This window comes from Chiloscyllium plagiosum, unplaced genomic scaffold (genome assembly GCF_037043375.1).
Source record: "Chiloscyllium plagiosum isolate Xiang-an unplaced genomic scaffold, Cpla_swu_hap1 HiC_scaffold_13, whole genome shotgun sequence".
In the NCBI taxonomy this organism is placed as follows: domain Eukaryota; kingdom Metazoa; phylum Chordata; class Chondrichthyes; order Orectolobiformes; family Hemiscylliidae; genus Chiloscyllium; species Chiloscyllium plagiosum.
In genome coordinates this window covers 9,190,618-9,217,140 of record NW_028270151.1, presented here as the reverse complement: position 1 = coordinate 9,217,140, position 26,523 = coordinate 9,190,618, and the positions used below count along the sequence as shown (strand labels likewise).

Genomic DNA, 26,523 nt, shown 5'->3' with positions numbered 1-26,523 from the left:
CCTCAGTGCTTCCTCTTGGTGTTGTTCAACATGGAGGAGTACTGATTCATGAGCTGAGGCAGGATGGTACGTGGTAATCAGCAGGAGGTTTCCTTGCCTGAGCCATGAGACTTCATGGGGTCTGCAGTCAATGATGAGGAGTCCCAGAGCAACTCCCTCTCAACTGTATACCACTGTGTCTCCACCTCTGCAGGGTCTGTCCTGCCAGTGGAATGGTGGTATCTGGGACGTTGTCTGTAAGGTATGAGTCCGCCAGTATGACTGCGTCAGACTGTTGTTTGACTAGTCTGTGAGACAGCTCTCCCAATGTTGACACTAGCCCCCAGAGGTTAGTAAGGAGGACCTTGCAGGATCGGCAAGGCTGTTTCTGCCATAGTCTTTTCCAGTGCGTAGATCACTGCCAGGTGATCAGTCCGACTTCATTTCTTTCTTGTGTCAAACACTATAACATCTCAACAAAGTGGCTTGCTAGTCCATTCCAGAGGGCAGTTGAGACTCAACCCCGTTGCTGTGGCTCTGGAGTCACATTTAGGCCGGACCAGGTGAGGATGGCAGATTTCTTTCTCTAAAGGACATGAGTGAACCAGATGGGTTTTTCTGACAATCAACAATAGTTTTGTGGTCATCAGTAGATTCTTAATTCCAGACACTTTAATTAAATTTGAATTCCACCATCTGCTGTGGCAGGAGTCAAACCCATGTCCCCAGATCATGAGCTGAGATTCTGGATTAAAAGTCTCGTGAAAATATTACTCTGCTATCACCTCCATATGTTTAAAAATTGACTCTGGGGCTGTTTTTCTTTGAGAGGAGGTGGCTGAGAGGAGAGTTGATGCAGGTTTTCAAGTCCATGAGTGGAGCTGGATAGAGGAGATGGGGAGAAGCTGTTCCTGCTCTTAAAAGGAAAAAAAGCAAGAGGACATAGATTTAAGGTGACGTGCAAACAAAGCAAGGGTGACGGGAAAAAAAACTTTTTCACCCAGCGAGCAGTTGGGGTATGGAATGCACCACCTGGAATTGTAATGGAGGCAACTTCAAATGAAGTATTCAAGAAGGCCTTTTACATTTGGATTAAATCTCGGCATAACATCGTGGGCCAAAGGGCCTGTTCTGTGCTGTATTTTTCTATGTTCTAAGACCGTTGGTTGGTTATTCAGATTGCAATAGTGGGCAGGGATGTGGAGAGAAAAGGCAGGAGGTTGGCACTAGGGGATAAACCAGAGCAGAGAGTGTGTTGCTGGAAAAGCACAGCAGGTCAGGCAGCATTCTGGATTAGTGGTGCTGGAAGAGCACAGCAGCATCCAAGGAGCAGGAAAATCAGCGCAGATATGAATGGGCTGAAAGGCATCCTGTGCTGTTACAGTTCCGTGATCTGTATTGTTCATGAGAACTGGCAGTTTTGTTCTTAAGAGGCGGTCACTGCAGGAGAGCCATATGACCCTCAGTCCTCCTGCTCTGCTGTCTCCTCTTGAGTACGTAGACTGGAGGCTCAGTGGGGGCCCGATGCAGCACTGGCTAAAGTTCCGAACATTCTCACTACCTCCTCCAGAATTACCTGATAATTTGGGAAGCGGTTACTGTAACTACAGCCAACTATGTACATGCGCTATTTCAGAAAAGTGCACAGTTCCAGCCACTAAGTCATCACGTAGAGAGCATCACAGGCAAGTACTGTCATAGGTGTACCGAGCTGCATATGTGCATTGAAGTGGGGTCCAGTGGTGGACAAGGGGGGAGAGGGGCAACGGAATTGAAGGGGTAGAACGGGCAGAGCAGGAATGGGCAGAGCAGATCAGTGGAACAGAGCCCCTCTAGCGAGCCCTTCGCTCTCCCAAACCTCCCTCTCTCCGGGTTTCTCCACCACCCAACCACTTCCACACACTCTCTCAATGGCAAACCAGTCAGAAATAACAGCTGCAATTGCTGTGTACAATTATTATAGTAGCTTATAAACAGCAGTCTATAAATGTGTCTGTGAAAGAGGGGAATCTTTCATATAAGGTAGACTGTTGTTTGGAAGTGAATGCCGCTTATAATGCATATATCATTTCAAAACTGAAGGTAATTGCTTTTAAATCTGTATTTTGGGTATTCTACCAAATCTATCTGCTGAAAAAATTGCAGTCAGTTGATCCTGAGGGATTGGTGTAAATATAAATTAGTACCTAGTAAAGATGCAGGAATTAGAAAAACAGTTGTTGAGTGTGTAATATAGATTTTGCTATTTATAAACCATTGATCTAAAAACATGGATCACGTTGGCCATTCAGCAGAGGACCGTAAATCTGTTAGATATTGTCCCAGTGTTACATTTTTGGTTTGCAGTGAATGCTTTGTGTATAAAGTGTGTTATAGTGAGGGTGCTTATGTTTGATTATTCATTTGCTCAAAAAATATCATTTTGTCTTGCGCACTCAGTTTATGTTTGATGTTGGTCGGAGGACTTCAGATTTGAAAGTTGTGGAAAAGGGATTTATTAAAGTTTTGTGGACATAGCTGGATTGGTTTCTTTAAAAATGTTCATTGAAAGTTCACCGTGGATATTGTTTCTTTTAATACACCTTCTAGATGTCACAAGGCTGGTAATAACTGTATGGGCGGCTGGTAGCTGAGTGGTTAGCACTGCTGCTTTACAGTGCCAGGGGCCTGGGTTCGATTCCAGCCTTGGACGACGTTCTCCCCATGTCTGCGTAGGTTTCCTCCCACATTCCAAAGACGTGCAGGTTAAGTGAATTGGCCATGCTAAATTGCCCGTGGTGTTCAGGGCTGTGTAGATTAGGTGCATTAGTCAGGGGTAAATGTAGAGTAATAGGGTGGGGGAATAGATCTGGGTGGGTTACTCTTTGGGAGGTGGTGAGGATCTATAGTCAGAGAGAGATGTACAGCATGGAAATAGACCCTTCGGTCCAATTCATCCATGTTGACTAGTTGTCCTAATTTAATCTAGTCCCATTTGCCAGCACCTGGTCTATATCTCTCCAAATCCTTCCTATTCATATGCCCATCCAGATTCCTTTTAAATGTTGCAATTGTACCAGCCTCCACCACTTCCTCTGGCAGCTCATTCCATACATGCACCACCCTCTGAGTGAAAAGGTTGCCCCTTAGGTCTCTTTTATATCTTTCCCCTCTCACCCTAAATCTATGCCCTCTAGTTCTGGACCCCCCCACCCCAGGGAAAAGACTTTCTCTGTTTATCATATTCATGCCCCTCATGATCTTATAAACTTCTATGTGGTCACCCCTCAGCCTCCGACTCTAGGGAAAACAGCCCCAGTCTATTCAGCCTTTCCCTATAGCTCAAACCCTCTGACTGTGGTGAATCTTTTCTGAACCCTTTCAAGTCTTACAATATCTTTCCGATAGGAAGGAGATTAGAACTGCATGCAGTATTCCAACAGTGGCCTAACCAATATCCTGTACAGCCGCAATATGACCTCCCAACTTCTACACTCAATACTCTGACCAATAAAGGAAAGCATACCAAATGCCTTCTTCACTATCCTGACCCTATTGGGTCAAATAGCCTATTTCCACACTGTAGGGATTCTATGATTCTATTCCCGTGTACTTGGCTACTTTGACCAATGACTGGCTTGGAGAGGTTTTTTTTGATCTAGTTGGAGAAAAGCCTGCTCAGAGCAAGCTGCTTAGTTGATCTTCTCATTTCTGAAAAAAATACCCTCTACATAGTTCTCAGCATCAGTTCAGCATGGAACCTTTTTGTTCTTTTTTTTAAATTAGATTACTTACAGTGTGGAAACAGGCCCTTCGGCACAACAAGTCCACACCGACCTGTCGAAGCACAACCCACCCAGACCCATTCCCCTACATTTACCCCTTCACCCAACACTAAGGTGAATTGGCCATGGTAAATTACCCAAACGTGCGCATTTTTGGACTGTGGGAGGAAACCGGAGCACCCGGAGGAAACCCACGCAGACACGGGGAGAATGTGCAAACTCCACACAGAGAGTCAAGTGAGGTGGGAATTGAACCCGGGTCTCTGGTGTTGTGAGGCAGCAGTGCTAATAACCACTGTGCCACCGTGCTGCCCATAAGAATGATTGAAGGAACATCTCCAGATTGTATTTTATGAGCAAGTTTTTAATTTAGATTAGATTCCCCTACAGTGTGGAAACAGGCCCTTCAACCCAACAAGTCCACACAAACCCTCCGAAGAGTAACCCACCCAGACCCATTTCCCTGTTACTAATGCTATGGGCAGTTTAGCATAGCCAATTCACTGAACCTACACATCTTTGGACTGTGGGAGGAAACCAGAGCACCTGGAGGAAATCCAAGCAGACACTGGGAGAATGTGCAAACTCCACACAGACAGTTGCCCGAGGCTGGAATCGAAACTGGGTCCCAGACGCTGTGAGGCAGCAGTGCTAACCACCGAGCCACCGTGTTGTGACTATAAGAAATCAGAGGCAGCGATGCATGATTAGTGACTTGACCACACATGCCAGAACATCAGAGCAACAGTATCCAGAGCATCCTATGTTGCTTCCTTTCTCATGACAAGTAACCCGTTGGTTTTTGTTTTAAAATTTTAAAAACTAGTCATTTTGGATCTCTTTTCCTGTCAAGGCTGTGTGTGCGCGTGTGTGTATGGGGTGATAAGAATTACAATTCTCTGTTAATGACTGTATGTTGACCAATCAGTTTGTTTCAATTGAATATGTTTTGTTTTGACATGAAATCCATAATTGCATTTATTAAGAAACCTGGTTGATGGATCTAGTTGATTAAGACCCAATATAGGTGAGGTATCTTGGTAACCAGAAAAAATGTTTTTTTTTTAGTTTTGTGACCCATGGAGTAGTGGGATTAGAGAGAAAGTAGACACAATACTTGAAATGGGTAAACCTCATCTAAGGTGCAAACTAGACCCTTGCTGACTTTTATAAAGTGAGTATTGATATTCTAGAATTTAAATATTTAAAATATTCTATTTTAAACACGTTGATTTGGTGCTAGACAGTGAATGAATATGGGAATAGTGTGTTCATTTAAGGTCTACATTATATTTTGGATTTTAAGGTATGACTTGTGATCAACAACTAGGCTTTTGAGGAAGTTTTCCCCTTAAGAGGAGGAATTTGATCATGTTGTGATGGACCAGGTCAGACCCCCTCAAAACATTTCAAGAACGTAGCCCAGACCCTAACTTTGCTTGTTGTTTTAAGCAGGTATCCAGTGGATATTCCAGGAGAGAATCAGCTGGTCAAATCACGTCGTTTTAGGCAAACTAGAATTTATTTACAAGAATACCCAATGAAACGCAAACAAAAGAGAGCAGAATACTGAATAACTCAACCTATTCGAAAACTCAACAGATTATCCCAACTTACTGGTGCTCTTCCCAATACTTGCAACAATCGCTATAAACACCCCTTTGGCACAAAAGGTAAAATCGAACACAAGGTCTTACAGCTTCTTTGGGACCAGCAGCTTTCTTCACACTACGTGCTCAAACCAAACCAAACCAAACCAGAGAAAAGCTGAGCTGGGAGAACTGGCCACTCCCCTTTCATTGTCCCAAACTTTTAAAACTTGAAAGCCTTTTGTCTGCGGCAGCATCTGTTAGCTATAATCAAACTGGCCCTAAAACCCTTCAACCCCAGACCTTTTAGAATCTGTGTCTTTTCTGACCACCTGGAAAAAAAAGAGGCAAGGACAACATAACCTTGTTAAAGGAGCGACATTGTCACATGCTAACATTATTAATTGTTAGTGCTTTGGGAAGGCTGAGACACATCTGGAGTAGAAAGTAAGTAAATGCACTTGGATAAATTGTTATCTACATTTCTTGTGAGAAGTGGAGAAATAACAGCACCTACACCTCTACTTTCACTCCTGCTGCGGGGTACTTGACTCTTTGGATGCAGTTGTCGTTTTCTGGAGCATCCACAAGCTGTACTTTCTAATCTCAATGGTGTAGCTCACCCTCCAGTCACCATCATTTCATTGCAGCTGATGAGTTGTTTACCACCTCCTCGCGTCCATCTTTGTGACCCATTTCCCCAGCAAAGTCTTTGCTTTTTCCCTGACGTCCAATGAGCTACTCCAGGGTGTAATTGATTCACCATCAGTCACCGCATTTGACTGGATCAAATCAAGCTTTTTCCTGCTTTTCCAAAATCGCGCCATGTGCAAGGATCACACTGGAGAAGAATAGCTGCAAACTTACCAGTGTGTTTTCCCCTGCTGTCTCAGACCTTCTCTACTCCATTCTCCGTCATCACTTCCAACAATGAGGAGGTCTCCATTGAACCTGTACTGTCAGTGGGAGCGAAGGTCCTGACTCAGCGACCCCCCCCCCCCCCGTGTCTATCAAGGTAGATTTGGGTTAGTAACAACTTCCATTTATCTAACACCTTCAGTTTAGTAAAACATCACAAGGCGCTTCACAGGAATGTTATTGGACAAAGGTTAACACCATACTATATGAGCTGTTAGGACAGATGACCCAAATCTTGGTCAAAGAGTAGGCCTTCAGACATTGCAAAAGTCAATATAATGTCTACACAGACCATAAAAATGGGGCAGATTCAGCAATTGATTGTTTTAAACTCCAGCGAAGTATCTACAAAACAAGACTACCCAATGCAACTGTGTTAAATGGAGTGGTAATTGATAGCATCTGTCTGGGTAACAGCTTGCTGGACCCAAATGTTTGACTTAGTCATAGAGTCACACAGCACAGAAACAGACCCTTTGGTCCAACCAGTCCATGCTGAATATAATCCCAAACTAAACTAGTTCCACCTGCCTGCTCTTAGCCCATAACCCTCCAAACCTTTCCTATTGATGTATCCATCCAAATGTGTTTTAAATGTTGTAATTATACCGGCGCTCACCACTACCTCAGGAAGTTCGATCCACGTGCGAACCACCCTCTGTGTAAATCTCACTTCCAAACACGGCATTTCCCATTTCCACAGTGGTGGGATGAATTCACTCCAGGCTTTGCATGTGGGTTTTTATGGAGCTGACTAGGATTCATATCACCAGCTGCCTACGCTGAAGTGGGATTTTGGAATCCTTGGCCAGTGGACCCTGGAGTGTGCGCTTGGGTCCCGCCAGCTAGGAGAGGGTCAGAGCTTTGTGGCTTTGTTCTAGTTTTAGACTACATTTAATTTCAGACATAAAGCAAGCTTTCTGCCCTGCCTGTCTTGGAATTCAAAATACAAGTTAAAATTGTACATTGCTGCATATGCAGTTTGTGTGGCCATGGATGTGCATGTAAGGGACAGGGAAAAATGGAATTTAATGGTAGCCTTCATCACCTCAAACTTCAGATTCCTCTGTTCCTTCATGTTCACAGAAACAAAGATTTTCACAGGAGCCAAGAATGAGTGAATTCTTGGCTCCATTCTGCTTCGGTCTGTTCCTTATATTTGTTCAGCCGGAGAATTGTAGACATTGGATCTTGCCACTGAGATTCAAAGATACATAAAACAAAGAATTTATCACACATGGGAGGAGATGGTTTCGTGGCATTATTGCGAGACGATTAGTCCGGAGACCCAGATAATGTTCTGAGGACTCCGTCTTAAATGCCACTGTGGCAAATGGTAAAATTTGTATTCAATTTAAAAAAGATCTGGAATTAAAAGTCTAATTGTTCACTAACGTTCTTTCAGGCAGGAAACTGTTGACCTTAATTGTCCTCTGGGCAATTAGGGATGTCCAATACATGCTGGCCCAGCCAGTGACACCTACTTGCCATGAAAGAACGAAGAAAAATAAATGATAAAGAATTTCTGTAGACCCGATACATCAATAAGTAAGAAGATTCTTTTATACCCCTGCTGGAGACCCGGGTGCCATTTCAAAGACAGTTAAGCATCAACCACCTTGCAGTGGGTCTGGAGTCATGTTTAATCCAGACTGGCAGTTTCCTTCCCTAAATGATATTAGTGAACCAGATGGGTTTTTACAACAATTAACATTAAGCTCTTAAATTCAGATGTACTTTAATGAATAAAATAATTGCACTGCCCAGGATTCGAACTTGAGTTCCCTGGAACATGAACTGGGTTTCTAGATTATTAGTCTTGCCATCACACAACTGCTCCATTACCTCTCCATAAAGTTACCTTAGTGTAGCATCTTTCAACACCTCTGGACATCTCATTGTGTTTCACAACTAAGTAAATATAGTCATTGTTATAATGTAGGAAGTTGAGGAAACTCGTTGCATGCAGTGAAAAATCAGATCATGAGATAAATAATGAAGCACTCTGTTGTAACAGTATTGGGTGAGAGGATTAGTATCAAAAGGTCTTGAGTATACTCCCTGGTCGTCATAAAATTATGCTATGTGGTATTTTACATTGATCTGAGGAGGGAGGTAGACAGCATATTAGCTTAATGTCTTGAGTGAAACAGTGCACCTGTGGCAGTGCAGCACTCCCTGGCGTGTCAACCAACATTGTGTTTTTCAGATTTATGTTTAAGCATGTGACCTTTTTAACTCACTGGCTAAGGAACATGCTGCTGTGCAGAGGGACCTAGGTGTCCTTGCACATGAATCATAAAAGGCTGGTCTGTAGGTACAACAGATAATTAAGAAGGCAAATGGAACTTTGTCCTTCATTGCTAAAGGGTTGAGTTTAAAAGCAGGGAGGTTATGTAGATGCTTTATAGGATGCCAGTGAGGCCACACCTGGAGTACTGTGTGCAGTTTTAATCTCCTTACTTGAGAAAGGGTGTACTGGCACTGGAGGGGGTGCAGAGGAGGTTCACTAGGTTGATTGTGGAGTTGAGGGGGTTGGCTTATGAGGAGAGACTGAGTAGACTGGGATTGTATTCATTGGAATTCAGAAGAATGGTTGCGGGGGGAGGGGGGAAACATATAAAATTATGAAGGGAATCGATAAGATAGAAGTAGGGAGGATGTTTCCACTGGCGGGTGAAACTAGGACAAGAGGGCACAGCCTCAATGTTAAGGGGGAGCAGATTTAGGACTGAATTGAGGAGGAACATCTTCACCCAGAGGGTTGTGAATCTGTGGAATTCTCTGCCCAGTGAACTAGTTGAGGCTTCCTCATTGAACGTTTTTTAAGCTAAGATAGATAATTTTTTGAATAATGAAGGGATTAAGGATTATGGTGAGTGGGTGGGTAAGTGGAGCTGAGGTTACGAAAAGATCAATCATGATCTTATTGAATAGTGGAGCAGGCTCTCGGGGTCAGATAGCCTACTCCCTGCTCCTGTTCCTAGTTCTTATGAGCTACCTTCAAGTCAAGAGTCCTAGCTAAGTCGTAGTTAGCCATGACACAAGTAACTAATTTATTTAAAGTGTTAGTACACCAAAGATCTCACTTGTAAGCTTCGGTTTGAGTGTGCGAGAGTTAAGTGTGTGTGGTTATCAAGGTTCAAGCTACAAGCATTATCCAATACCTTGGCAAGATTTAACAATGAATGTATTGCAGATTTTGGTTTTGTACCTGGCATGTAAATCCGTTCTACTGTCAGACCTCCTTGTTAGTGATCTTTTGAGGTCTGGTGTCATTGAGTTGTAGAAAGATTCCAGCATAATCAAAGTCCAGATTAGCCGATATCGCCATGGTGATGGTACTGCTTATCTCAATAATTGCATTATGAAGGACATGGCACACCCTGATGTGAAGGGTGGATGTGTTATAGTTTGTATTTCTTGATCTGTTTCTAGGGTCTACGAATGGTGAGCACAGTTTTGGTTCCAGCCATAATGAAGCGTGCTCCCCTGCTCTGCTTTAGACAGGGTGGCCTTGGAATGTGACTCTTTGTGCCAAATGGGGTTTTGGGTTCTTCACCACTCACCAATCAGTTGGTGACTCTTTATCCTGCCCATGAAAATTTGTGCTGCCCACATAACTGTGCCTTGCTGCTGCCACTTTCTGATCAATTAAAACAAAAACCGAAATTGCTGGAGAAACTCCGGTAGAAGCTGTGGAGAGAAAACAGAGTTAATGTCTTCAATCCAGTAATCCTTAACTATGCTTTCTCCCTCTCCAGAAGTGCTGAGTTTCTCTGGCAATTCCTGTTTTTATTTCAGATTTTCCAGCATCTGCAGTCCTCTGTTTTGTTCTTTCTAATTGAAGTTACAGCTGTTCTATGTTTGGATGTATATTCCATTCACTCTCTACTTAGGAAGCATGAAGCTAAATCCAGACTCTGAGTTTGCAGCTTGCATGTAATTTGAGCAGTTTTCAGTGGGGTAGCAGGCTGGAGGAGGTGGGCCATTGCTATCCATACTTGTTTCATGCAAGTGCAAAGCAGATATCCAGGTCACGAAATCCTCCCCTGGGTCATGAAACCAGGTGAACAATATCAGAATGCCTGAACCAGGATGTAAGTGTTTGCTTTGATGTGTCAACAGTGTTGCTGCATATGAGCTCACTCAAGGCTTGCTAAAAAAAAAATGGTATGGTTGTTGTTAAGATGTTAATATTTCTGCTGGGGTTGAAACACTGGCCAAAATGTGCAGAGAACTGAACGTTGGAGTAGATTGTGGACAGTGCTGTGAAGCAACCAGAGGAAATGCAGCTGAAACACTGGGATGTCTGTCATTCTTGACCAGTTGATGTAAGCTTTGAAAAACACGCCTCCTTTTCATACATGGGGTGTAGGAAATTCTCGCTCCTTAAAGCCGATTTGTGAAGTGACCCCTTGCAGCGCAATGCATCACATTAGCTTTTAATCAACGAAAACAGATTTCAAATGCATCAGGAATATTATCTGGAAATCTGTGCATATTTTGAACTGTTTTCACTGGGGAGAGAAGCTCACTTCTTGGAAAAGCCAAATGGGATGCCTGTGAGTGTTTGTCTTTTGTTTGTTGGAGACCTTACACACTGCAGTGAGATCAGCCAAGCTCAATGACAGAGTGTAAACCAAACAGCTGTTTGACCCATGTAGAATATGCATTGACTTTTCTTCATGTGGCAAACGTTATAATGGCATCAGGGAAGCTGTCAGATTTAACCCTATGAGGATGGCAATGTAAAATGTCCATCCAGATGGAAAACATTAAGGGCTATTGTTAAATTTGTTCGATTGCAGTCACTACTTTGACATGCTACAGCTGAACTCAACCTTGTAAATCATGGAACTTTATAAAGATGGAGCTAATGGAAGCCAAGGTTCATCCTGTGTTAATTTCTAAACATTTTTGCTTGAGGATTTTAGGTTCACACTAATCATAGTGAAATATTTGTACTAAACTAAAACAGAAGCTGGCCAGGAAATAACTTATTGGCATCAGGCACAGGGAGGGAGATGAAGCTCAGACCAGTGTGAACATCTGTACATCATCAGTCTATACATCAGTGTCTTCACTGATCCACAGAACCTGACTGTCGTTGTCTTTTTCTGGAGGCCTCTTGGTCAGGGATATAGAAACACTATTCAGCCCTTTGAGTCTGTTCCCACCATTCAATATGACCATGGCTGGTCATCCAACCCAGTTTCCTGTTCCCATTTTCTCCCCTGCCTTTTAATCCCTTCAGCCCTGAGAGCTACATCTAACTCCGTCTTTAAAAGAATCAATGTTTTGTTCTCAGCTATTTGCTATGGCAGAGAATTCCACAAGCTCCCCGCTCTCTGAGTGATGACATTCCTCCTCATCTCAGTCCTAAATGACCCACCCTGTATCCTTAGACTATGACCTGCTATCTCCCATATCTGTCATTCAGCTTTGGTCCTTTCTGAAAGGTTTTCGGATATAAGAACACCACCTCATCCTAAACAAAAGCATTGATATAAAGTTGTTGAAACTAGTATGGTTAGATTTTCCACCGTGATGCATTTAGGCAAATGTGATGAGGGACCTCACACCATTGCATGTCACACTAATGTGGAGTGGAAGGCTGAAGTTATTTATTCAGCAAGATAATGTTGCACGCGGAAGAGATGGTGGCATTAGAGGTAATGTCAGTGGTGTATTAACCTGGAAGCCCAGTCTAATGCTGTGAGAACTCTGGTTCAATTCCCACCACCGCTGAGAATTTAAATTTAATGACTAAATCTGGAATCGAGAGCTATTCTTAGTGATGGTGCCCACAAAATCATATGAGCCGACAAATGAGGGACAGAAGCTAGGCTGTTCGAGGCTTCAAGCCTTCTCCAACATTCAGTAAGATCGTGATGTATCTGTTTGTGTTCTGAACACTTGTTATTTAAAAACTCCTCAGTCCTTTCAGAAAGAAAGTTGCTGGAGGTCTGGCCTATGCAAGTTCAGATCCACCGCAACGTGGTAGACTCTCGATAGCCTTTTGAAATGGCCTGAGTAAGCCACCCCACGAAAGGGGCAATTAAGGATGGGTAACAAATGCTGGCCTTATCAATGATACCCACTTCACATAAAAGGATAAAAACTATACACCAAGCAATTAGGAGTTCAACCTAAAGAACCCTTTAAGACTTAAAAGTCCCCCTCAAAAAGGAGTGTAAAGTAGTTATCAGAATTGCTTCCAGGTTATTTCTAAGTTTTAGGTATTTTCAAAAGTCCCACAGAAAATCCACGCAAAGAAATTTACTCATAGCGGAGAGAGAGCAGCACCCGTGACCATTTCCATCTGGAAGGACAAGGGCAGCAGATACATGGGAACACCACCACTTGCAAGTTCCCCTCCAAGCCACTCACCATCCTGACTAGGAAATAATTATTTTTTGAATCCCTACAGTGTTGAACCCGAGACCCTGGCATTGTGAGGCAGCAGTGCTAACCACTGAGCCACTGTGCCAATATATCACCATTCCTTCACTCTTGCTGGGACAAAATGCTAGAATGCCCTCCTGGTATTGTGTCTACCTACAGCACGTGGATTACAATGGTTGATGAAGGTAGCTCAGCAGCACCTTCTCAAGGGCAATTATGGATAGGTAATAAATGCCACATGTCATCACTGAATTTTGTTTTAAAAATGGATTGTGCTTCTTCCCAAACCACATGGTTCCTCATGCCCTTCATCCGAGAATTGAGGAGGATCCAAATGCCTTGACAGCTGCAATGGGTGACCAGTACACAGTGTTTACCTGCTGCCACTCACCAAGGGGTTGCTAATCAAGGCCATACCATGATATCACTATGGGGTAAGTCAAGAGGGGCAAGGTAGACCCAAGGTCGAGCTCCACAGGGATAACAGTTGAACCTGCCTGTTGGTGTTATGCTGCAACCTCTCTTCATCAAATAAACTAACTGGACCCTTCCAACTTAACCTGAATGGGTGGCATGGTGTCTCAATGGTTAGCACTATGGTCTCAAGGGAGCAGGGTTCGGTTCCACCCTCGAGAGACTGTCTGTCTGTGTGGGGTTTGCATGTTCTCCCCGTGTCTTTGTGGGTTTCTTCCATCTGCTCCCATTTCCTCCAAAGTTGCAGAGGTAATGCTGATCCACTTGACTGCTCCCATTTCCTCCCACAGTCCACATTTGTGCAAGTTAGGTGGATTGGCCATGCCAAATTGCCGCAGAGTGTCCAGGGGTGTGCAGGCTAAATGGGTTAGCCATGGGAAATGCAAGGTTGCAGGCAAAGGGTAGGGGGTTCGGGTCTGGGTGGGGTGCTTTTCAGAGGGTCGGTGTAGATTTGATGGGCCAAATGGCCTGCCTCCACACTGTAGGGATTCTGTGATCAGGTTGCAGAGGTAATGCTGACCCACAATAAAATCCTCTTGGGTTATCTTGGTGACTTTTGCCACCTGTTTCAATGTGTTTATAAGATCAGTGCTGTTTTCTGGCAGGAAGGCTAGTTGCTTGAATTGAAGTACGTCAAAATCAGTACGGCTAGTAGTGTACTGAAACTTTAAGGAGCATTTACACATTTCCTTAAGGTGTGACAGAATCACAAAGGAGAGCTCCAGAGTATTGAAGATTGTTCAACAATAAATGAACTGGATGAGAACAAATTCTAAGCTGTTTGAATCAGGAAATGATTGCTGTATTAGTAATGTGGGGCCAGTTAGCTCAGCTGGCTGGATGGCTGGTTCAATTCCCACACTAGCTGAGGTCACCATGAAAGAACCTCCTTCTCAACCTTACCCCTCACCTGAGGCAGGGTGACCCATGTGTTAAACCACCACCAGTCATCTTTCTCTCTAATGAGAGAGCTGCCCTATGGTCCTCTAGGGCTAAGGTAACTTTACCCAGAGCACGATCTATCTCTCCTCCACTCTTAGACACATTTCTAGGCAACTTCATTCTTCAATTTTATTTTAAAGTTCCCATTACATTTTCACAGTATTACAGTTGTGACATTATTATGATCTTAAGTTCATAGAGTCATAGAAATGTACAATACAGAAACAGACCTTTGGTACAACTAGTCCATGCCGACCAGATATCCCAACCTAATCTAATCCCACCTGCCAGCAACCAGCCAATTTCCCTCCACACCCTTCCTATTTATATACCCATCCAGATGTCTTTTAAATGTTGTAATTGTACCAGCCTCCACCACTTCCTCTGGCAGTTCATTCCATACATGTACCACCCTCTGTGTGAAAAAGTTCCCCTCTCACCCTGTACCTATGTCCTCTAGTTCTGGACTCCCCTGCCCCAGAGGAAAGACTTTGTCTATTTATCCTATCTATTTATCCTCATGATGTTATAAACCTCTATAAGGTCACCCCTCAGCCTCCGACCCTCCAAGGAAAACAGCCCCAGCTTATTCAACCTCTCCCTATAGCTCAAATCTTCCAACCCTGCCAACATCCTTGTAAGTCTTTTCTGAACCCTTTCAAGTTTCGCAACATCTTTCCGATAGGAAGGAGACCAGAATTGCACACAATATTCCAACAGTGGCCGAACCAATGTCCTATACAGCCGCAACATGACCTCCCAACTCCTGTACTCAATACTCTGACCAAACGCCTCCTTCACTCTCCTATCTAGCTGTGACTCCACTTTCAAGGAGCTATGAACCTGCACTCCAAGGTCTCTGTTCAGCAACACTCCCCAGGACTTACCATTAAGTGTATAAGCCTTACTAAGATTTGCTTTCCAAAAATGCCGCACCTCACATTTATCTAAATTAAACTCCATCTGCCACTTCTCTGCCCGTTGGCACATCTGATCAAGGTCCCGTTGTAATCTAAGGTAACCTTCTTCACTGTCCACTACACCTCCAATTTTGGTGTCATCTGCAAACTTACTAACTGTACCTCTTTTACTCGCATCCAAACAATTTATGTAAATGACAAAAAGTAGAGAACCCAGCATCGATCCTTGTGGCACCCCACTGGTCACAGGCCTCCAATCTGAAAAATGACCCTCCACAACCACCTTCTGCCTTCTACCTTTGAGGCAGTTCTGTATCCAAATGGCTAGTTCTCCCTGTATTCCATGAGATCTAACCTTGCCAATCAGTCTCCTATTGGGAACCTTGTCGAACGCCTTACTGAAGTCCATATCGGTCATGTCTACCACTCTGCCCTCATCAATCCTCTTTATTACTTCTTCCAAAAACTCAGTCAAGTTTTTGAGACATGATTCCTACCCACAAAGTCATGTTACTATCCCGAATCAGTCCTTGCCTTTCCAAATACATGTACATCCTGTCCCTCAGGATTCCCTCCAACAACTTGCCCACCACCGAGGTCAGGCTCACCGGTCTATAGTTCCCTGACTTGTCCTTACTGCCCTTCTTAAACAGTGGCACCACGTTAGCCAACCTGCAGTCTTCTGGCACCTCACCTGTGACTACCGATGACACAAATATCTCCGCATGAGGCCCAGCAATCACTTCCCTAGCCTCTCTGAGTTCTGTGGTCCACCTGATCAGGTGCCGGAATTTATCGAGTTTTGGTTTTGGTGATGAGTGGCAAGGCTACATTTATCGTCAATCCCTAGTTGATGACCTGAAAAAGTGAGGGTGTTTTATCAGTCCAAGTCTGTGGCTTTTAATCCATATTTTACTTGTATTAGTGGTTTTTATGAGATTATGAACATGTGCAAATCATTTGATCCAGGTGTGATTGTGGAGCAGACTGATTAATGAACAATTGTAACTTTGTAAGTCTGCTCCACCTTTTATGAACTCCCATCTCAAATCCCTTCAGTGGCTGGATTTAATGTCTCGTGAGCAGGTGCCCTTAATCGATGCAAAAGCAGATTTGGCCTTTCTGCTTTAATGTGCATTTCGTCAACGCAAATTCACTCTAACGCAGTTCACAAATTGAGGACACTATTTCTAAAGTGCAAACTTTTAAAACCATGTGTTGGCTGTAATGCAATTACATCGCCAACACTCTAAGTGCTGTTTTGAAAGCACAATTTTTCTGTCATGAGGGTTTGCACAAGAAGGAAACCATAGAAGACCTACCTGTATATCTTTTGCTCCTGTCCAGCGTCATTGCTGCAATTCATTACCCATTGTAATTATTTTGAGATCACAGAACTATTACAGGGCAGGAGGAGGCCATTTGGCACATCATGCCTGCCTTGGTTCTGTCCTCCAGTGTCAATCTCTTACCTTTTCTTTGAACATTATTTCTATACAAATAGTCATCCAGTGAATGCCTCTGTTGAACCTGCCTCCATCATAGTAACAGGCAGTACATTCCATCCCCTAACTGTGCGCTGTATGAAAACACTTTTGTACTCTCATCACCCTTGTTTCATTTGCACATCATTTTAAATCTATGCTCTCTTGTTCATTTCTCTTTTACTTGCAGGATCAGCTACTCCCTATTTACTGTGTCCAGCCCACACATGAGATTTGATAGTGGTGTTCAAAATCCTATCAGTCATCTTCTTTCCAAGAAAAACGATGCCAACCTTAATCAATTCTCATGATTAGTTCCTCATAACTGGAACCATTCTTTGTAAACTTGAGATTCTAATATTCAGTGGACAGTTGTAGCAAGCAAGGAAAAACAGTGTTAATTTAATCAACACTTCCCATAAATATCAGTAGAAACTTTCACAACCTTTTAATCAATTCACTCCATTTCACGGTATGCAAAACTGAATAATATCTGTCTGATTAAACATTCAGCTAGGTTAAAAATTCCTCTGTGACATTGTCATTGAAAGTAATCTGATTAGTACCTGTTTGAGTACCTTGGGTTTAACTTACAATTGGTAACAGTAATGTTACAATAATTAATCAGATTTAATGTTTTTGTTATTTAGGAATACCCCAGCGTGACTGTTGGCATATTCATTGAACAGCCATCACCTTTTCTTCCGGAGTTTTTGGAAAGACTTCTGACCATCAATTATCCAAGGGAGAAGCTTAAATTCTTCATTCACAATAAAGTGAGTGTTCCATTAATGGGCGTGCAATTCTCTGATACTGTTAACTGAGTGGGAATTACAATTGTAAACACCTCGTAGTTCAATATAAGCCAACACTTTTCGGTAAAACATAATCAAGGTAAAGATGTGAAAGTTGGAGGAAGGTATAAAGGAGACGTCAGAGGTAGGTTCTTTATGTAGTGAGTTGTGAACGCTTAGAATGCATTGCCAGCTGTGGTGGTGGGAGCAGTGTCATTAGGGACATTTAAGCGGCTGCTAGACATGCACATGGACAGCAGTGAGTTGAGGGGTGCAGAGGTTAAGTTAGTATATTTTACATTAGGATTAAACCTCGGCACAACATCGTGGGCCAAAGGGCCTGTTCTGTGCTGAACATTTCTATGTTCTGTTACCTGCCATCTTTATGGAGTAAATCGGTAACAATTCCAAAATCCACAAATGCATAACAAAACCGAGAAACCATGAAGTCATTGTCTATTATTTGCTCTGTTCGTCCATGAGCTTTGCTTTACCTGCACCTCACTAGGTGAATGGAAATTAAGGTATATGACAGTAGGAAGAGCTATCTGTTCCAACAGCCCCTGGGATGTGACGAAGTTCCACTCTGGAGTCTGTTCACAGTCAGTTTGTACACCAATCAGGACAATATAAAACAGCTGTTTGTAAATACAGGAAATTTTTATACATTAAATATTTAAAATTATACCCCTGTATGGGATTACATTTGTAGGTGCGAATGTTTGTAAATGCAGGACACTCTGAACATGATTTTACAATGAATTAAACATTCTAATTGGCACTTCTATCTTCCCATCTTAGTTACAGTATCTGCAGAGAAACCTTTTTTGGGTTTACTAACCCAATTACCACAGTAGCAGGACAGTGCTACAATGCACAATCTTCTGGGAGCTTCCAATAACAGGGTGCGACTGTATGATCACAGAGTTTAGGATGATGGGTGGGTTTTAGAATAGATTCCCAAGAATATGGAAACAGGCTAGTTGGCCCAACAAGTCCACACTGACCCTCCGAAGAGTAATCCACCCAGACCCATTCCCTTACCCTATATTTACCCCTGACTAATGTACCTAACACTACGGGCAATTTAGCATGGCTAATCCACCTGACCTGCACATCTTTGGATTGTGGGAGGAAACCGGAGCACCCAGAGGAAACCCACGCAGACACGGGGAGAATGTGCAAACTCCAAACAGACAGTTACCCAAGGCAGGTATCGAACCCGGGTCCCTGGCGCTGTGAGGCACCGTGCCACCCTGAGGGTTGAGGCGATGCAGTACAGGAGGCGAGTGGATTCTGAGTGTGGATTACATGGGCTGTCTTTATTGTGTCATCAGTGAGAGTGCGGCTGAAATAAATGGGACAGAGAGGGAGGGTCAGAATGGAAGCACTGTACAGGTTGAAGGAAATGTCAACACCTTCCTGACCACCAGTGACATCGTCTGTGGGAAATAATCCATACGATTGTGGATGTTCTCAGGCTAACCCACCTCGTGCCTTTAAGCTGCAGATTGCATGTTGCTCCTGAAACCTTCCATTGTGCACTTTCTTCCCTATGAGTTGATAAATTACAGACACTGGGGAGGGATGGATCCCATGCTCCACTGGTGAAATTCCATTGCACACAAAATTCCTGCTCATTGAATGAATGAAAAACTCAAACAAAGGATTTGAAAATCACTGGCCAGACTAGCATTTATTACCCATCCCAAATTGCCCAGGGGACACTTCAATGACAACCATATCCCTGTGGGACTGGAGTTACATGTAGGCCAGACCAGGTAAGGATGACAGTTTCCTTCCCGAATAGACACTAATGAACTGGACAATCTCCACCAGGTTTTCCTGACCATCTCCACCGTTGATCTCTCTTGTCGTCATTAGACTTTTAATTCTGAATTAAATCAACGACCTCAAATGGCTTTTCCCAGCTGTATTAACATCAGAGCTCAGAAACCACCTCACAAAAAAGGGGTGGGGATGGAACATGTTAACATTCCTGTTTGAAGTTTAAAAAATCAGCTTTGAAAAAAAAATTAAAAATTATATATAAAAGAAATCCAGGTTTTTTTCAATATATAATTTCAGTTAAATCACATTGTAAACTTTTGCTATAAATTCTGTGTCTTGCAATCTTATACTCCACAGCCCCCTGACGAAGGAGCAGTGCTCCAAAAGCTAGTTCTTCCAATTAAACCTGTTGGACTATAACCTGGTGCTGTGTGATTTTTAACTTTGTACACCCCAGGCCAACACCGGCATCTCCGAATCATTCTGGTTTGATGTCCTGTTCCAAATGTTCCTTCACACCATCTCCAGACCCACCTCCATAGACCTGGTGAAGTTCCATGGACAATGCAATTCTTCATTCTGTCGTGTTCACCCAGGTGCCTCTCTGGTACCCCTACACAGGGCATCATATAGGCGTAACTTTCTAATGAGCTTTAATTTTTGAACAGAAGCTCATTTGATGTCTGAGTGCAGTCCGAAGCGTTAAAAGTGCCATTTGTTCACCATGGACTGGTAAATGTAGGCCATTAATTCTGTTTCTCAAACTCTGTTCTAGGAGGTTTACCATGAGAGACACATACACAAATTCTGGGAGAAACACAAAGGTGAACTTGACGTGAAATTTGTGGGTCCTGAGGAGATCCTGAGTGAAGGAGATGCCAGGAATATGGGAATGTGAGTTTCTGCTTTCCAATGCTGTAACTGTGGCTGAAAGGAACTGAGTGATAAGTTAGGGTTGTTTACTTAGCTTCTGCAATCAGTCAGTACGACTGATAGGCTCATGTTGAAATGCCCAGGAGCTGGACCAGGTGACAAGGTCAGCACAGACAAGTTGGGCCGAAGGGTCAGTTTCCGTGCTGTATGACCAATTTCCTATATTCCTATGACACCATTAGATTAGTTGCTACTGTCTAGAAGGGAATTTATTTTGGATTCACTCCTGAGATATGGTGTCACTGGTTGGACCAACGTTTATTACCCATCTCTGGCTGCCTTTTGAGAAGGTGGTGGTGAGCTGCCTTCTTGAACTGCTGCAGTCCACCTGTTGTATATAGACCCACAGTGCCATCAGAGAGGAAATTCCAGGCATTTGAGTCAGTGGCACTGAAGGAATGATGATATATTTCCAAGTGAGAATGATGAGTGGTTTGGAGGGGAACTTGCAGGGGGTGTTGTTTCTATGTATTTGCTGCCCTAGATAGAAGTGATTGTGGGTTTGGAAGGTGCTGTCTAAAAAGCTGTGTTTAATTTCTGCAGTGCATCTTACAGATAGTATACAGTGCTGCAACTGAACATCAGTGGTGGAAGGAGTGGATGTTTGTGGATGTGGTGCCAATGAAGTGGGCTGCTTTGTCTTGGGTGGTTGAGAGTGGGGTGCTGGAAAAGCACAGCAAGTCAGGCAGCATCCCAGGAGCAGGAGAATCGACATTTCAGGCAAAGCCCTTCATCAGGATGAAGGGTTCTTGCCCAAAATGTCGATGTTGCCTGACCTGCTGTGGTTTTCCAGCACCGCGCTCTCGACTCTGATCTCCAGCATCTGCAGTCCATACTTTCTCCTTGTCCCGGGTGGTGGCAGGCTACTTGAGTATTGTTGGAGCTGCACTCATTCAGGCAAGCAGGGAGTATTCCATTACAGTCCTGACCTGTGCCTTGGAGATGGTAGACAGGCTTTGGGAAGTCAGCAGATAAGTTAGGCGCTGCAGTATTCCTAGCCTCTGACCTTCTCTTGTAGCCACAGTATTTATATGACTAGGAGAAACTGAGGACTGCAGATGCTGGAGATCAGAGTCAAAAGTTGTGGTGCTGGAAAAGCATAGCCGGTCAGGCAGCATCAGAGGATTAGAAGAGTCGATGTTTCGGGCATCAGGAATTCCTGATGAAGGGCTACTGTCTGAAACGTTGACTCTCCTGCTCTTCGAATGCTGCCTGACCTCCTGTGCTTTTCCAGCGCCACAGGTTTTGACAGTATTTATATGGCACCTTCAGTTCAGGCTCTGGTCAATGGCAATCTGCATGATGTTGATAGTGAGATGATAATGCAGATCTGTTTTTTCTTTGTTTTTGCTAATGTGAATCACACCTTTGGAAGTCACCTGAGTTCTGAAGGGATAGGATTGTAGGTTATAGCTTGAGGATAAGAGGTAGCAAATTTAAACACAAACGAGGAGGAATTACTTAGATTACATTACATTACATTACTTTACAGTATGGAAACAGGCCCTTCGGCCCAACAAGTCCACACCGACCCGCCAAAGCGCAACCCACCCATACCCCTACATTTACTCCTTGCCTAACACTACGGGCAATTTAGCATGGCCAATTCACCTGACCTGCACATCTTTGGACAGTGGGAGGAAACCGGAGCAGCCGGAGGAAACCCACGCAGACACTGGGAGAACGTGCAAACTCCACACAGTCAGTCACCTGAGGCAGGAATTGAACCCGGGTCTCTGGCGCTGTGAGGCAGCAGTGCTAACCACTGTGCTTCTCTCAAAGCATTGTAAATCCATGGAATTCACTGCCCCAGAGTGCTGGGATACTGAGTTAACCAAAGGAAGAGAGATTTATAATTAGTCATGGTTTACTTAGTCGTATGGAGAGTGTGCAGGAAAGTGGAGTTGAAGCCAGGATGAGATTGGTCATGATTATATTAAATGGCGGAGCAGACTCGAAGGGCTGAATGGCCGCCTCCTCTTAGTTTTTACATTCTTATGATTTAAGATCGTGCAAGATTGTCATGAGTTGTTTGGCATTCTCCACAGCAGTAGAGAGACAGCACATTGAAATGGTGCAAAATCGATGCTAAACTTTGGCCTTGGTATTGTGAGGTAAAAACAATGACTGCAGCTGCTGGAAACCAGATTCTGGATTAGTGGTGCTGGAAGAGCACAGCAGTTCAGGCAGCATCCAAGGAGCTTCGAAATCGACATTTCGGGCAAAAGCCCTTCATCAGGAATAAAGACAGTGAGCCTGGAGCGTGGAGAGATAAGTTAGAGGAGGGTGGGGGTGGGGAGAAAGTAGCATAGAGTACAATAAGTGAGTGGGGGAGGGGATGAAGGTGATAGGTCAGGGAGGAGAGGGTGGAGTGGATAGGTGGAAAAGGAGCAAGGCAGCTAGGACAAGTCTGGACAAGTCATGGGGACAGTGCTGAGCTGGAAGTTTAGAACTAGGGTGAGGTGGGGGAAGGGGAAATGAATAAACTGTTGAAGTCCACATTGATGCCCTGGGGTTGAAGTGTTCCGAGGCAGAAGATGAGGCGTTCTTACTCCAGGCGTCGGGTGGTGAGGGAGCAGCGGTGAAGGAGGCCCAGGACCTCCATGTCCTCGGCAGAGTGGGAGGGGGAGTTGAAATGTTGGGCCACGGGGCGGTGTGGTTGATTGGTGCGGGTGTCTCGGAGATGTTCTCTAAAGCCCTCTGCTAGGAGGCGCCCAGTCTCCCCAATGTAGAGGAGACCACATCGGGAGCAACGGATACAATAAAAGATATTAGTGGATGTGCAAGTAAAACTTTGATGGATGTGGAAGGCTCCTTTAGGGCCTTGGATAGAGGTGAGGGAGGAGGTGTGGGCGCAGGTTTTACAGTTCCTGTGGTGACAGGGGAAGGTGCCAGGATGGGAGGGTGGGTTGTAGGGAGGCGTGGACCTGACCAGGTAGTCACGGAGGGAACGGTCTTTGCGGAAGGCGGAAAGGGGTGGGGAGGGAAATATATCCCTGGTGGTGGGGTCTGTTTGGAGGTGGCGGAAATGTCGGCGGATGATTTGGTTTATGTGAAGGTTGGTCGGGTGGAAGGTGAGCACCAGGGGCGTTCTGTCCTTGTTACGGTTGGAGGGGTGGGGTCTGAGGGCGGAGGTGCGGGATGTGGACGAGATGCGTTGGAGGGCATCTTGAACCACGTGGGAAGGGAAATTGCGGTCTCTAAAGAAGGAGGCCATCTGGTGTGTTCTGTGGTGGAACCGGTCCTCCTGGGAGCAGATCCGGCGGAGGAATTGGGAATATGGGATGGCATCTTTGCAAGAGGTAGGGTGGGAAGAGGTGTAATCCAGGTAGCTGTGGGAGTCGGTGGGTTTGTAAAAAAATGTCAGTGTCAAGTCAGTCGTCATTAATGGAGATGGAGAGGTCCAGGAAGGGGAGGGAGGTATGTGAAGCAGGGCTGCTTTCAATAGCTGAGTAACTCCGATAGATTGGAAACATAGAGATTGTCAAATTTACCGACACGGCCTTTAAATATTTTCACGGGGTTTTGCATCAGGCAGCTGGCGTGATTGAAAGCTGACCGACTGACCAGTTATAAAAAACAAATCACAAAGGCATCAAAAGAACAAATTTCCTTTAAAAGTTTTTGTTGGGAGTTTATAATTTTTTTTCCATTTTTAAATCTGCCAACTAACCATAATGTCTTCAGCAAAAGGGTACTTTGTGATTACTTCCATTACTAAAGACAGTGATTTTGAATAGGTCAGCACTGTGGGATTGAGGGAAGTTTAATTAGCCATTGATTACCACCCTCTTCCTTTTCCCAATATAGGGATTACTGTCGCCAGGATCCAGAATGTGATTATTACTTCAATCTCGATTCCGATGTTGTCTTGACAAACCCAGATACTCTGAAAATATTAATTGAGCAAAACAGGTAAGAAATTAATGCACAACTTGGTGCTGATTGAAGTGGACTTTGCAACCTTTTAAAAATAATGTGGATGAACACTTCAAATATCATAACCCTCTCTGCTTTGGGCCAAGTGATGGACGGTGAGATTAATGCAGATGGGTTAGCATGGACTCGATGGGTTGAAGGGCCTCTCTGTGCTATATGACTCTATCAATCAGCATCAACTGTATATGTTTCATGGTCTAGATTAGAGTGGTGCTGGAAAAGCACAGCAAGTCAGGCAGCATCCGAGGAGCAGGAAAATCAACGTTTTGGCAAAAGCCATTCCTGATGAAGGGTTTTTGCCCGAAATGTTGATTTTCCTGCTCCTCGGATGCTGACCGACCTGCTGTGCTTTTCCAGTACCACTCTGATCGAGACTCTGATTTCCAGCATCTGCAGTCCTCACTTTTTGCCTGTATATGTTTCATGTGTTCTTAAGTCTGAATAAAAACAGGACAATACGCTCACCATCCTAACTTCAAAAAGCCTTTACTTGTAGCCAATTCCATAAAATTATGATTCTAAACCTGGAATGGTTGAGTCAAAAATGATCCGAAGATGTCAGTGGTTTAGCATACAGTGACAAATCCCTAATTACAGAAAATGCGTTGGTGGTAATTCATGGAGTTTGATCAAACGTGGAGAAGCTGATTTTAATTTGCCCGATCTTTCCAGCCTACCCCAGTTCCCGGCAGGATGTAAGTGAAGGCTGCCTCACTGAAATCAGTGATCTGATATTGATCTGATTTGATTTGATTTGTTACTGTCACATGAGCCAAGTTACAGTGAAGAGTGTTGTCTTCCAAGCTTTACAGGAAGATCGTACTATACCTCAGGGTAACAGAGCAGAATGCATGGTACAATGTTACAACAGCTGAGAAGATGCAGAGAGAGATCAACATTAACATTAAAGAGGTCCATTCAAAAGTCTGATAACAGCAGGGAAGAAGCTGTTCTTGAATCTGTTTGTACATGTATGCAAACTTGTCTATCTTCTGCCTGACACAAGAGAGTTTAACTGGGATGGGAAGGGTCTTTAGTTATATTAGCTGCTTTCCTGGTGTAGCAGGAATGATGAATTCAATAGATGGGAGGCTGGTTTGTGTGATGGACTGGGCTGTGCTCACCACTCTCTGTAGTTTCTTTCAGTCATGGGAAGACCAATTCCCATACCATGCTGTGATGCATCCAGATAGGATGCTTTCTATGGTGCGTCTCCAAGTATTTATCTGCATCTTTATGGACATTTCCTTAGTCCCCTGAGGCTAAGGAAATTGTATCCATGTTCTAATATTTGAGCAACATTCAGCATCCTGTTTAGATATGAAGATCTGGCTCTGACACACCAAGTCCACGGTGGCACTGCTGCCTCGCAGCGCCAGAGACCCGGGTTCAATTCCCGCCTCAGGCAACTGTCTGTGTGGAGTTTGCACGTTCTCCCCGTGTCTGCGTGGGTTTCCTCTGGGTGCTCCGGTTTCCTCCCACAGTCCAAAAATGTGCAGGGTAGGTGAATTGGCCATGCTAAAATTGCCCGTAGTGTTAGGTGAAGGAGTAATTGTAGGGGAATGGGTCTGGGTGGGTTGCGCTTCGGCAGGTAAGTGTGGACTTGTTGGGCCGAAGGGCCTGTTTCCACACTGTAAGTAATCTAGTCTAATCTAAGTCCAGATTTTCCATTTTAGTTGATGGCCTACACGTGGGAGCAGTCGTACGGGATTGAATTTGTCATGAGAGAAATTGTGGACAAGAAGTCAAATCTGCAAACCAGAAAGAGATCAATTGGCCTGATGTACCCATACCAGCTCTAAGCAAGAACAATTTGCCAATTTCCCATTTCCCTGTCATTGTATTAGAACATAGAACATTACAGCACAATATAGGAACTTTGCCCCTCGCTGTTGTGCCAACCTGTGGAACCAAACTGAACTCTATCTATCCTGCACTATTCCATTTTCATCCATATGTTTATTTAATGACCATTTAAATGCTCTTAAAGTTGGTGAGTCTACTGCTGTTGCAGGCAGGGCGATCCATGCCCCTGCTACTCTGAGTAAAGAAACTATCCCCTTGTGCTAGCCATCACCATCTGAGGAAAAAGGTTCTCACTGTCCACCCTATCTAACCCCCTCATTATCTTATATGTCTCAATTAAGTCACCTCTCAACCTTCTCTGTAACAAAAACAGCCTCAAGTCCCTCAAACTTTCCTCATAAGACCTTCTCTCCATACCAGGCAATATCCTAGTAAATCTCCTCTGAACCCTTTCCAAAGCTTCCTCATCCTTCCTATAATGCGGTGACCAGAATTGCAAACAATACTCCGAGTGCGGCCGTACCAGAGTTTTGTACAGCTACAGCATGACCTCATAGCTCCGAAACTCGATCCCTTTACCAATAAAAAGCTAACACGCCGTATGCCTTCTTAACAACCCTATCAACCTGGGTGGCAACTTTCAGGGATCTATGTACATGGACACTGAGATCACTCTGCTCATCCACACTACCAAGAATCTTACCATTAGCCCAGTACTCTACATTCCTGTTGCTCCTTTCAAAGTGAATTACCTCACAGAGCATTAAACTCCATTTGCCACC

General features: G+C 44.1%; 1 protein-coding gene across 4 annotated transcripts in view; it reads left to right on the top strand.

Moving 5' to 3' along the window:
* plod2 (procollagen-lysine, 2-oxoglutarate 5-dioxygenase 2) overlaps window positions 1-26,523 on the top strand; it is a 175,385-nt gene that overhangs the window by 106,730 nt on the left and 42,132 nt on the right. For all 4 annotated transcript variants that reach the window (XM_087993323.1, XM_087993322.1, XM_087993321.1 and 1 more), the window contains exons 9-11: window positions 17,129-17,254; window positions 19,839-19,957; window positions 23,807-23,911. In XM_087993323.1, coding sequence (XP_087849449.1) covers window positions 17,129-17,254; window positions 19,839-19,957; window positions 23,807-23,911 — 350 coding nt within the window. The remainder of the gene's footprint in view (window positions 1-17,128; window positions 17,255-19,838; window positions 19,958-23,806; window positions 23,912-26,523) is intronic.